We start from the raw sequence: 13,378 nt of genomic DNA, 5'->3' as shown, positions 1-13,378 counted from the left end.
GTAATCCACATTAATATATAGATGGAATTAATCTATTCCAGACAGAAGTTTGTCTTGAGGAAATACAAAAAACTTAAGTACTATTCCTTTCCACCTGTATCTTCTCTCTCCTCCCCTCCACCACACTTTATCTTGTTCATTATTTAGATTATTGCTCTGATCATTACACTCTGATTGAGCGCCACAAGTGTCCTTGGAGCTTCCACAAAGTTTGGGTTGGGTGTCTTCCCACTCTTCTGGACTCCAGGCTGTACATGGGTCTGCTTTGGGGACTCATTAGCACTTGAAAATGAAATTGGCCTCATAAATAGTCATCCTCAGGAAACAACGGGCTCTCCCATTTTTATTTTAGTTGCATTCAGCTGAAAACCTCTTAGCTTGTATTCTTGTTTGAGGAGAGTTTTTTTTTTTTCCTCCTTTTTTCCTTCTTGCGGATCCTAGGGCTTGAATGCAGGGCTAGGTCTTAAATGCAAGGCCAGGAGATTTTGTTTGTTTGTTTTTTGTTTGTTTTTCCTCAAGGCTGGTGTTCTACCACTTGAGTCCCAGCTCCACATCTGGCTTTTTGGTGGTTATTTGGAGCTATGTGTCTCAAAGACTTACCTTTCTTTCTGAGCTGGCTGAAAACCATGATCCTCAGATCTTAGCCTCCTGAGTAGCTAGGATTTCAGGTATTAGCCACTAGTATCTGGCTAGGAGGTTAGTTTTTACCTTCAGAAAAAAAATCTCCATAACATGACTACCATTTATGTCTCTCTTTGGAACAAGGGCTCCCCTGTCCTTGTATTTGATCAAGATGATAATTTTCCACCTTGTACAGATAAGGAAATTGAGGACCATGAGGAGCAATCTCAAGATTGGTAAAAGTCAGAGCTGATATACATCTCCAAAGCTCTCCCCTTCCTATATTTCTTTGGTTCACCATTCTGGGCCTTCCCAGTGTGGTGCTCATGTTCACCCACAGTGGGCTGTCTGTCTTCCTCTGCTGCTGGCCTCTGGTGGAGAAGCTTGCAGAGGATGTGATGGTCTCCTGATTATACTCTTGTCTTCATTTTGTCACCTGGTGATCTGTTTCAGGAGCTGCCTGTCTATGGGCCCCCCTGTCCTCTTCCTTCCTTCCTGTCCTGGCACAAAGGAGCCACTCTTGGTACTAAGATTGCTGTGACATCAGATATGTAGAGAATCAGCCTATTGTCCATGTGGGGTCATAGATCTGAGGATACTATCCCTGACCTCTGGGAGCTCTTAGTGTTATCAGAGAAGAGCTGCCTTGTCCTCCTGGAGTCCCCTTCATTAGCTCCTTTTCTTTCTGCCCTTACAGGTCATGCCTGTTTCAGTAAGTAGTTATTATATGACAGGTCTCATGCTCACAGACTGCTATCTGTGACAACCTACTCATTAGGAGGTGAAATCATTGTTCCTCTTACCAGATAGGGAATCAATTGTTTAAGGGCTGGGCGCCAGTGGCTCATACCTGTAATCCTAGCTACTCAGGAGGCTGAGATCTGAGGATCATGGTTCAAAGCCAGCCCAGGAAGGAAAGTCCATGATGCTCTCATCTCCAATAAACCACTAGAAACCCAGAAGTGGCACTGTGACTCAAGCAGTAGAGCACTTGCCTTGAGCTGAAGAGCTGCGGGATAGTGCCCAAGCTCAGAGTTCAGGACCCCTGACCAAAAAATAAATAAATAAAAATAAATAAATAAATAAAAAATAAAGAATCATTTAAGGAAGGGGCTAAGAAAAAGAAAATACAGCTAAGAAAAAAAGAGAGCAGCAGAGATTCCTAATCTCCATATCTAATAGATATAAAAAACATTCAAAAAAAACATTAAAAAAACAGATTGTACCCAGGTGCGGGTGGCTCACCACTGTAATCCTAGCAATTCAAGAGTCTGAGATCTGAGGGTCCTGGTTTGAAGCCAACCTGGAAAGAAAAGTCTGTGAGGCTCTTTATCTCCAATTAACCTGCAAAAAGCCAGAACTGGAGGTATGGCTCAAATGGTATAGCACTAGCCTCGAGCAGAAAAAGCTTAAGGAAGGGCTAGGAAGGTGGCTCAGTGGTAGAGCGCTTGTCTTGCATGCATGAGGCCCTAGTTCCATTCCTCAGCACCACATAAGTAATAAAAAAAAAAGCCAGAAGTGGTGCTGTGGCTCAAGTGGTAGAGTGCTAGCCTTGATCTGAAGAGCTAAGGGACAGTGCACAGGCCCAGAGTTCAGGCCCCATGACCAGACCCAAAACAAAAAACAAAAACAAAAAAGCTTAGGGATAGTTCAGTCCCCAGTTGAGTGGGGCTCAGTGTCCCAGCTCTGAGTTCACTCTCCAGTACTTGCACCAAAATAGGAATAATATTAATAATTACTTAAGAAGGAACAGGAAATACTTAGGATGTGGTAGATGTTTGAATCCTGAAGCTCCCTGTTGAGTTGCCTTGTTTCCCTTGTAGTACTGTTGCAGTGGTGTGTGTGTGTGTGTGTACACAAGTAACCCTATTAGTTATTCTATTGTGACCGTTAGGACCCATGAGCAAGAACTATTATAAGAAAACAGAAGTGTTGAACAATATGCTGTAAGCTACAACAGTAGATGGCCAAGCCAGATGGACCCCAGGTATCATTGATTCTGGACTGTGCACAGTTAACCAATCACAGACAGTATTGGCTCCTTGGTTAAACCCCAGAGAAAAAGCTGCTTTGCTAGGGATGCTGCAAGATAGACTGGCCAAGTGAATATCCTGTGTTAAAACAGGGAGAGGCAAGTCAGTAAGGTGAGGGCTATGCAATGCTCTGAAGGAAATGGGCATAAGTGAGAGCACCTGTCCTAAAGGGGCTTGTGGTATTAGTCTTTCCCCACACCACCATCCTAGAAGTTGTCCCTCAGCTTTTTGCTCAAGGTTAGCACTCTGCTACTTGAGTCATAGCTCCACTTCTGGCTTTTTTGTTGCTTTATTGGAGATAAGGAACCTCATTGACTTTTCTGCCTAGGATGGCTTCAAAGCATGGTCCTCAGATCTCAGCATCCTGATTAGGATTACAGGCATGCGCCATGGGCACCCATCTATAATGCTGTTCTTAATGGCAGTGGCAGTCAGACAGGGCCTTCATCCGTGTCTTATTATATGGTCTCATCCTAATAGGTCCTGTCCTCAGGCTAGAGTGTAGGGGACTGACTGGAAATCTCAGGCCTGGCCACAGTGACAATTGAGTGAGTTACATTTCTTGAATTTGGATGCAGGCCACCTGCTTTGCTTCTTGGGTTTCTGCTTTCAAGTGCTCTGCTGGACTATACCTGGGGTCTCTGGTGAGACGCCTGGGTGAATGTGGGCACTTTTCAGAATGGCTTAGAAGCAGCTCTTGGTGGCTTTGCAGCTTGGCTTTCATTTCTGGCATGACAGTGCATTGGGAAGGTTCTGGATCGAGTCAGGCTTAGCTTTGGGCTCAGTCTCTGCCACATGCTAGCTCTTTCTTCCATTCCAGATGAGTCACTGTCCATCTTAGGCTGCCCTGTCCTGTCTCCTCCTCATATACCTGTCTCTGACTTGGGGCCAGGGATCTGATGAAGAAATTCTCTTCAGACAAATAGAGATTCCCTGGAAGGAAATTGATCATGTAAAGCTGGTTTCTCCACTGGCAGTTGTTTAATTTTATTTCCCTTTCATTTTTCTTCCTCTTCTCAGGGATCACTGCCTATAAGAACTTGATAGCAACTAGACTTAGATGGTTAAATGTAAATTGGAGCTGGCTTCTGAAACTCCAGGTGAGTTTCTTCAGGCCTGGGAGATTTTTCAGAGCCCTATGCACCTAATGCATTTTAGCCTTTATTTTTATTTTTCACCTATATTTTTTTTCTTGTATTACTTCTAGATGCCTTTTATTTTCCCTTAGGACTCAAGCATAATTTTGGTTGCTTTTAGGTGTAATTATAGAAGGCCTAACTCATTTCAGTGAGAGGAAGATTTATTATTTCACATAATAATAACCACAGTGGGGCTGGGGGGTTATCCAGGGGAAGGGCGCACGCCTGGCACGTGTGCAAGGCCCTGGGTTCAGTCCTCAGCCCTGGAAAAAAAAAGAAAAAAATAATAACCATAGCACAAGGGAGACGGTAGAATTCATTAATTCAGTGGCTCAGTACTGTCTTCTTTTTTTGTCTTTTGTTTTGTGAGCCATGGGGCTTGAACTCTGGGCCTGGGCTTTGTCCCTGAGCAACTCAGCTCAAGGCTAGCACTCTACCACTTTAGCCACAGGGCCACTTCTGATTTTCTGGTGGTTTATTGGAGATAAGAGTTTCGCAGGTTTTCCTGCCTGGGCTGGCTTTGAACCATGATCCTCAGATCTCAGCTTCCTGAGTAGATAGGATTACAGGCCTGAGCCACTGGCACCTAGTCTGTCTTCTTATATTTATATTCCTACCATCTTTTGAATTGACCATACTGGGTATATTCTCCACAGGCTAAAGCTCATCATCCCAAGTTGGCTGTTGCAGCACCAGACATCCCATGTAAACACAGAAACCAACAGAATGGATGATGAGACAAAATTGGGATTTGTTTGCAAAGAGGACTGAGAAGTGACCACTGAGGTGGTATCTATCCTTGATGAGAAACATATACCTTTTCTCTTTTGCTTGACAGGTTAAGAACAAATATCTTGTCATGGCATAATGAGATTACATACTGTGCCCTCAACTATTATTTCCTCATTTTATTTCCTTCTGCTCTCTACACTAGAAGGCCAAACAAGACCACTAGCTATTGTCAGAACTATGTACACCTCATTTTTACCTCCTTGTTCTAGGCAGGCTGAGCCTGTGCCTGAACCACACCCTGCCCATGTGGCCTGCCCTGCAGCTGTAGCATAAGACAAAAACGGCTAGAGTCAACAGTACTAGCAGAGCCTCTCCCTTGTTCCCTCCCAAGTATGTATTTTGAAAACAATCTTTTTATTTTATTTTTTTTAATTTAATTTAATTTTATTTGTGAACATACTGTACAGAGGAGTTACAATTACGTGGGCAGGATAATGCATACATTTCTTACCAAGCATTGCAGCCTCCTCCTTTGTTTACCCTTCACATCCCTTCCCAGCCTCCCCCCTCCCCCCCAATCTTTTTATTTTTATTGCAAGATAAAACAGAAAATATAGCTGGCACTTGTAATCCTAACTCATCAGCAGGCTGAGATTTTAGGATTAAGTTTCAAAGCTAGCTTGGGCAGGAAAGTCTGTGAGACTCTTCTTTCCAACAAACCATCAAAAAGCCTGAAGTAAAGTGGTGGCTCAAGTGGTAGAGTGCCAGCCTTGAGCAAAACAGCTAAGAGACAGTGTCCAGGTCTTGAGTTCAAGCCTCAGAACTGGCACTCCCACTCAGGATCCATCCAGGATCCTGCTTTCCCTTGATCTGTCAGACCTCCTCTGCCTCCTCCAGTCTGTGACATTTCCACTGTCTTTTCTTTAGTATGAGCTTGACACTTTTGAAAAGGGCAGCTACTGATCCTGTGGGAAGCCTTCCAGTGTGACTTGGGTGGGTGTTTTTTTACTTTGGCTGGTCCTGGGGCTTGAACTCGGGGCCTGGGTGCTCTCTTTGAGCTAGTTATAGGCTATCACTCTACCACTTGGAGCTACAGCACCCACTTCCAGTTTTCTGGTGTTCACTGGAGATATGAATGTCACAGACTTTTCTCTCTGGGCTGGCTTTGGACCAACATCCTCAGATCTGAGCCTCCTTATTGGCTAGAATTCCATGGGTGAGCCACTGGAACCCAGCTAGGCATATATTGGTTTCCTTGTTTGTTTGTGCCCAATTTTATAACTGAATGAGAAAGCTCAGTTATGTCATATCAATTTCTGGTGTCTCATTGCCTGGATGTATCTTTGGTCATCTACTTAAGGTGATCCTTGCCAGTATTTTTCAGGATGAGGCCATTGTTTCTTACATGATAATTGGCAAATAACATGAGTCTATAGTTCAATTGTAAAGAGATTTTCTTCAAAGAGTATCTCTGTGCAGGTTTAGCTTAGGAAACAGATGGGAACCAGATGCTTTGCTTGAGATGGACATGGGCCAGGTTGGTATTCCAGCAAGATCTTCTGCCTCATCTCTAAATGGCCCAGCTTGTGAAGTGCCTCAAGTTCTGTTTGAGAACCTAGCCTGATGTTGGAGATTTGCCTATAAGCTTTTCTGCAAGATAGTTTCCTTCCAAACTGACATTCACAAAGTGAGTTAGGTTTAATATAAGCAACACAAAATGGAACTGGTATCAAGCAGCATTTATTTAGTGTCTCTGTGTATCTACTACTATGTTAAATCTAAGGACGGTGAAAGTCATAGTCTGTGTCCATGAATCCAGCACCTTTTCTTCAAAGTATGATCCTTTGAGCTCCTGTTCTGACACAATTGTTTAACTACATTGTTTTTACTGTTCTCTTTAAATAGATTTTCACCTGTGACACTCATCTTCAGTGAAACACCAAAAAAAATCTGGAAGTGGAGCTGTGGTTCAAGTGGCTAGGCCCTAGGTTAGAACAAAAAAGCTCAAGAGCAATGCCCAGGCCTTGGGTTCAAGCCCCAGAAATGAGGTAAGAGGAAATTAGCAGCTACTAGATAAAACAGAAGGTTAAGAGGCCAGAGCTAGAGTGGCTCAAGCCTACGATTATAACTACCTAAGGAAGTTGAGATCTGAGGATCCAGATTTGAAGCCAGCCCAGGCAGACAAATCGGAGACTTATCTGGGGAAGGTTTATTTAGAATGATGGCTCTACTGAAACCACTGAAGCAGTAGAAAACATAGATTCTCTTTTTTTCTCTCCTGTCTCCCTTATTCTTGTTCTTCTTTTCTTCTTTCTCTCTGCTTCCTTTCTCTCCTAGCACATGCTAGGCTAGACATCTAACCACTGTGTTTGATACCCAGCCACATGTTTGGATTTTTACATAATCCAATTCTCTCCAGGTGCCGGTGGCTCATGCCTGTAATCCTAGCTACTCAAGAAGCTGAGATCCAAGAATCAGGGTTCAAAGCCAGCCCTGGCAGGAAAACCTGTAAAACTCTTATCTCCAATAAACCACCAGAAAACCGCAAGTGGCGCTGTAGCTCAAATGGTAGAGTGCTAGCCTTGAGCTGAATTGCTCAGGGACAGTGCCCAGCCCCAGAGTTCAAGCCTCAAGACTGCCAAAAAAAAAAATCCAATCTCTTTACCTCTGAAAAGTTCCATTTTCCTTATATTTATAAACTTATACCTTTCTAGCTCCACAACTCCAGACTTCACACATTTACACTACTGAAGGATAAATAATGAGATGCATCTTTTTTAATGAGGGAAGGGGGACTCATCTTAAAAACCACAAATCAAAGCATCTTACTAGTCTGCTTAGAAACCTACTGTCTTTTCCCATTAAGTTCCATATTAAGAGTTAAAACTATCCTGAGCTGGGCATAGGTGGCTAATGCCTGTAATCCTAGCTACTCAGGAGTCTAATGTTTTGGGGGCCAGAAAATCTGAGATTCATCTCCAATTAACCACACACACACACACACACACAGAGAGAGAGAGAGAGAGAGAGAGAGAGAGAGAGAGAGAGAGAGAGAGAGAGAGAGAGAGAGAGAGAGAGAGAACAACTTTATCCCATCTCATAAGCTCGACGAGCCAGGTGTTCAAGTCCCAGACCTCCTTTTTGCAAACCTCCTCCCCCTCATTTTTTTGTGCCAGTCCTAGGGCTTAAACTCAGCATCTGGGCACTGACGTTGTGCTTCTTTTGCTCAAGATTAGTGCTCTACAATTTGAGCCACAGCATCACTTCTGGCCTTTTCTGTGTATGTGGTACTGAGGGATTGAACCCAGGGCTTCATGCATGCCAGGCAAGCCTCTATCACTAAGCCACATTACAATCCCCTTGACCCGTTTTTTTGCAGCATTTTTTTGTTTTTCTTTTCTTGGATTATTAAAATTTGTTAAGGCCTTTGCATTTGCTAGTTAGTCCTCCCTCACCTTCTCCTGCCCAATTCATATAACTAAACGTCCTTGCAAACACTTTGCTACTGGCCTGGACAGCCCTGTTCTGCCCATTTGGGCCTTGCCAATCAGTGGCTTGGGTAATCCCTGACCTCGGGATAGTTGGGAGGCTACTTAGCGCTCAGTACCTGTTGGAGGGTCAGATCTTCAAAAACACAAATGCAGATGGACACCCCCAGTCTCCTTTTCCCAGCTGACATCACTCCAGTGACTATGGTCAGCCAAACTTTAAACCACCCAGTTGGTGCCCAAACTCAATGAACCAGAGCCCAGCCACTTCAGACCAAAGAAAAACCCGGACCCAGAAGTATACCTGGCCAGACCCACCCCACAGGGGGAAGTATTTCCCAGGCATTGGGAGCACACTTTGTAGGCATCAGGAGTGGCTATGTGCTGGCTGGGTGCATGGTACTCCCCAAGTTGAGGTTGGCAGGAGCAAGTTGCTGGTAAGCCTTGATTGCTGAGAAGGGTAAAGGAGGGAAAAGGCAGCCTGATGGTAGGAGTGAGAGACACAAAGCATATGCATTTTGGTTCCTTAAAAATATGAATCCTTTTGGCTTATTTTTTCTTAATTTACTGGCATATTTCTCTTTTCCAATTCATCATAAAATACCCAGAAAACTTAGGAAACCATTAAATAATGCAATTGCACTTTCACCTACCTGTTATTTATTTATGTTTGCTGAGAGATGATGAATTTATTGAGAGTAGAGTATCTACATTCCTTCTACTAATAATATTAACAGTATAAACAATATAAACTCTTTGTCTTCCATCCTAACACATTCTAGATGATCTTTTATTTTCTTTTTTGGTTGGTCCTGGGGCCTGAACTCTGGTCTTGGGTGCTGTCCCTCAAGTCTTCAGCTTAGGGCTAGCACTCTACCACTTGAACCACAGTGCCACTTCGGGCTTTTTCTGCTTACGTGGTACTGAGGAATTGAACCCAGGGCCTCATGCATGCAAGGCAAGTACTGTACCACTGAGCCACCTGGCCAGCCCCTCTAAATGATTTTTAATCATGTAGATTCAAATTTAGATGGTGATGACCAAAGTATAGAGATTTCCATTGTTTCCTATTTCAGAGTATGTCTTAATATCATATGAAGTTAAATGAATTACATTTCTACAATGATATATTTTGTATTACATATAGTGCATGCATTACACATAGTATACAACACACACACACACACACAAACACACACACACACACACACACACACACACACACACACACACACACCTACAGCTTAGCTCCAAGGTATCTTAAAGTTGCCTTCTGATTTCATGCCTCGTGATTCTTTTTCTCTCTGGTATTTTAATGGCTCCAGGCAACTGGTATCATGTATACCTTTGAGCTTTCTCATGGATTGTTTTTATACCTTTGAACACTCTCTCTGGCATTTTCACCTGTCACAGTCTGATGTATGTCTCATGGCAGGTATTTGCAGATGACTATAGGGCTAATCAGTTAACATAAATGAGTGAATTGAATTCGAGTGCCAATTTTGAGGTGCAGGAGCATTGCCTAAAAGGACCAGTAGCTATTTGGCATGAAGTAGTTATTAACCAGTCACTATATAGCCTTTGTTGCTAGATCTTTCAGTTTTCAAGGGAAATTGGACACTTGCACTTTTGTATGAAGACTGGTTTTTAAACATGGAACTCATTTAAAAGTTTAGGCACTATATAGATAAATTAAAAACATCTCTAGGCTAGATTTGACACTCCAAGCTCTAGACTTGTGTTTGGTTCTTTGTGTATGAATCATGTCTCCTGATTCAAATGGGTGTTTTCCTTTCTGTTAGCATTTTTGGTATGTATCTTAATTATAGTAGTGTGCTGGTCTTTCTGCCTTAGTTGTTAATAAGTTTTTTAAATCTGTTTGAAACATTTGTTGTCATATATTGGCTCTTTCCTACATGTAATCCATCTCTCTATAAAATAGTTTATACATACCTGTGTGTATGGGTGAAGGAGGGTGAAAGAGAAAGAGAGAGAGCACAAGAGAAGAGTGAAGGAAAGAGGAGGAAATACATTTATTCTCTCATGGTATTTGATTCTCCTTCTCTTCTTCTGGAAGGAATTAGATTGGGTAATTGAATTGTTGCTTAAAAGTTGATCTGAGGTGCAGGGAATGTGGTTTAGTAATAGTGCTTGCCTACCATGCATGAAGCCCGTTGTTCAGTTCCTCAATACTACATACACAGAAAAATCCAGAAGTGAGGCTGTCTCTCAAGGGTTAGAGTGCTAGCCTTGAGCAAACAAAGCTCCAGGACAGTGCCTAGGCCTTGAGTTCCAGTTCCAGGACTGGCAAAAAAAATGTTAAAGTAGGAATTCAATGGATATAGCCAAATGGTGGAGCTCTTCCCTGGTATGTGTGGGGTCTTAAGTTCTATCACTAGCACTGTAAAAAAAAAAGTAAGTGTAAAATATAAGTCAATCGTCATCTCTTTTGTCACATCAAATGTTCCAATACTAACAGAATTTTGGTATATTTATGATGAATATTTTTAATAATAGCAAAAGGCCCAGAATAGTGTTTTATACTTATAATCCTAGACACTCCAGAGAAGGAGATAGGAGGATTAAGGTTTAAGAGCAGACCAAACAAAAAGTTAGTGTTTCAGAGATAGCAAGCATGGTAGTGTATGCCTGTAATCTCAGGTACTTGAGAGGCAGAGGTAAGAAATTCATGGTCTGAGGCTTGCCTAGACAAATTTGGGAAACCCTATCTAAAAAACAAAAGCAAAAGGATTAGGGACATCTTTTGTTCCCTAGGGCCACCACATAAATAGGAAACAAAACCCTAAAAAACTGTTCTGACAGAAATATTTTTGGATAGATTAAATCTCTGGAAGAGTTTTAGTAGGAAGTGATTACTAAAGATTTTAAAGGATAGTCAGTAAAAGGGAAAATAGATAATGAACCTCCTCACAATGAAAAACTTGCTCAGGGAAAGACTCTAGGAAGAAAGGAAAAAGATAAACTATAAACTAGCGTGAAATATTTGCAAGCCATATAGTAGAGGAATTAAATCTCTAATAAACAGTGTTCTCAAGTCTCTGTAGTACATAATGATAAAAACCAAAACACAATGATTGGATAATGACCAAAAGATACAAATAAATGTTTCACTGAAGAATATATATTCAGCAAATAAGCACATAAAAGGATGCCTTTGTCCCAGCCATTAGAGGAATGCAATTTAAAAGGCTCAGTGAGGTACCACTACATACCTATTTGAATGGTTCAATCAAAATAGTGACAACACAAGGTTGATCAGAATTCAGGGGAACTTGATTATTCATACATTGCCACTAGGAAAATGAAGTGATAGTTTACTTGGGAAAAGAATAGAAAAATACCTTGTTTTGAGACAGTACTGTGGATTGAGCTCAGTGCCATGGCACTATCCCTGAGCATTTTGCTCAAGTCTAGTGCTCTACCACTTGACCCACAGTGCCAGTTTCTGTTCATATGTTACTGAGGAATCAAACCCAGGGCTTCATGCATGCTAGGCAAGCTTTCTACTGCTAAGGCACATGCCCAGCCTAACAGTAACATTTAAAACTAAACTGAGTAGCCCAAGAGAAAGCTTTGGTTCCCATAAACACCTATACATAAGGTTTCTGAATCATCTTATTTCTGTGATAGTCCCAAAGTACATTTATAGCATGGACTATTCAGAAACAATAAAAAAAGTCTTAATACAATAGAAGTTGGTCTGGAGGGACTTAAATGCTGTGTAAAAAATTCTTAACAAGTGGCATGCTATGTAATTTCATCTATACTTCTTGAAGTGAAAGAGTTTCAGTTGAAATCTGTTGAAATCTGAAGATTGGTGGATTCTGCCACAATGAATTATGCTTCAGTTATGGAAGCTGTTATTAGGAGAACGTGGGGGAAGATCTGTGGGATCTTGTCTGTATTAATTTACTAATGTTCCTGCCTGTGACTCTGTGAAAGTGTCAAAAGATTTAGACAAATAATGTATACTAAAAAAGCTGACCTCAATCACTTTTTTCCCTTGGGCTTTCTGATAAAGATGATCCTTGAGACTCCAGTGATAACTGAAGATGGAAACTGGGAGTCAGTGGAGAATTCTGAGTCTGTGAAGACTAATGAATCTGTTGACCAACATGCCAATCAAGAAAGTTAATGGAAGCTGTAGTGCCCAGTTGAAAAGACCAGATGTTGGGTCTTCCAGGGACCCTGAGACTTCAGAAGTTCTCCCTTTTCAGGTATTACAGACAGCCACTGACTAGAATCTCTATTTTTTTGTGGGTCATGGGGCTTTGAGCTCTGCGCTTGGGCGCTGTCCCTGTGCTTTTCAACTTAAGGTGAGCACTCTACCACTTAAACCACAGCACCACTTCTGGTTTTCTAATGGTTTATTGGAGATAAGAGTCTCATGAACTTTCCTGCCTGGGCTGGCTTTGAACTGTGATCTTCAGATCTCAGATACTCAGCCTCCTGAGTAGCTAGGAAAACAGGTGTGAGCCTCTGGTGCCCAGCTAGAATCTCTATAAAATATTGGGATTTAAAAATATTGGGGTTAACCTGGTACCCCTGGCTCACACCAGTAATCCTAGCTCCTGAGGATGCTTAGGTCCAGATGAAATGCAGATTCAATTTCCAACTAAATTTCAGCAAAATGCTACACTAGAGGTATGGCTCAAGTGGTAGAGTGCCAGTCACGAGCAAGCAAACCAAACGTGTGAGGCCCTGGTACAAGGAAAAAGAAGTTGGGGTTAAGAGACTCGAGCTCAATGCTAATTTAGGATTGAACTTCTTTACTTGTTTTTACAACCATAAATAATAGTTTTTCAGTTCTATAAATGCCATCAGCAGTAATTACCTTTGCTGCATGGTGCCTACATGATGAAAACATGCAAGTGTCTGTCAGTCAAGCAGTGCATTAAGCAAATATTATTTGGTTCCCCATACTTTGGCTAATAATTAGATAACTTACGTATATTATACTATTTCTCTCTAATTTTTCATACTTTCTTTTTTTTTTTTTTTTTTGGGTCCGGTCGTGGGGCCTGAACTCTTGGGCCTGGGCGCTGTCCCTCAGCTCTTCAGCTCAAGGCTAGCGGTCTACCACTTGAGCCACAGCGCCACTTCCAGTTTTTTCCTTTTTGCTTATGTGGTGCTGAGGAATCGAACCCAGGGCCTCAGGCATGCAAGGCAAGCGCTCTACCACTGAGCCACCTTCCCAGCCCTTTCATACTTTCTAGTGTCTTCCCTCCCCCGATCATTTACTGGGACAGTAGGAAACTTTCCAAAGATATATCCCAGGCCAGATGGGGATATTGGGGCACCTGGAACAAGTCCTTGCTCTCCTCAGGCTCAGCTACATTAGCCA

At 42.1% G+C, this 13,378-nt stretch overlaps 1 protein-coding gene across 10 annotated transcripts in view; it reads left to right on the top strand.

Moving 5' to 3' along the window:
* Window positions 1-27: 27 nt before the first annotated feature.
* The window catches only part of LOC138835050 (protein FAM114A2-like), a 62,512-nt gene continuing 49,161 nt past the window's right edge, over window positions 28-13,378 (top strand). For 7 of the 10 annotated variants that reach the window (XR_011374393.1, XR_011374396.1, XR_011374394.1 and 4 more), the window contains exons 1-4: window positions 28-3,754; window positions 4,450-4,915; window positions 6,431-6,573; window positions 12,056-12,251. Coding sequence is in view for 1 of the 10 variants with exons in the window: in XM_070033748.1 (XP_069889849.1) it covers window positions 12,132-12,251 (120 nt within the window). In the remaining 9 variants the exon portion in view is untranslated. The remainder of the gene's footprint in view (window positions 3,755-4,449; window positions 4,916-6,430; window positions 6,574-12,055; window positions 12,252-13,378) is intronic. The other 3 variants (XR_011374389.1, XR_011374391.1, XR_011374392.1) reach the window with 3 other exon arrangements.

This window comes from Dipodomys merriami, unplaced genomic scaffold (genome assembly GCF_024711535.1).
Source record: "Dipodomys merriami isolate MVZ:Mamm:240054 unplaced genomic scaffold, mDipMer1.0.p SCAF_2240, whole genome shotgun sequence".
Lineage (NCBI taxonomy): Eukaryota > Metazoa > Chordata > Mammalia > Rodentia > Heteromyidae > Dipodomys > Dipodomys merriami.
The sequence above is the reverse complement of the archived record's forward strand: the minus strand, read 5'-3'. Positions and strand labels throughout refer to the sequence as shown.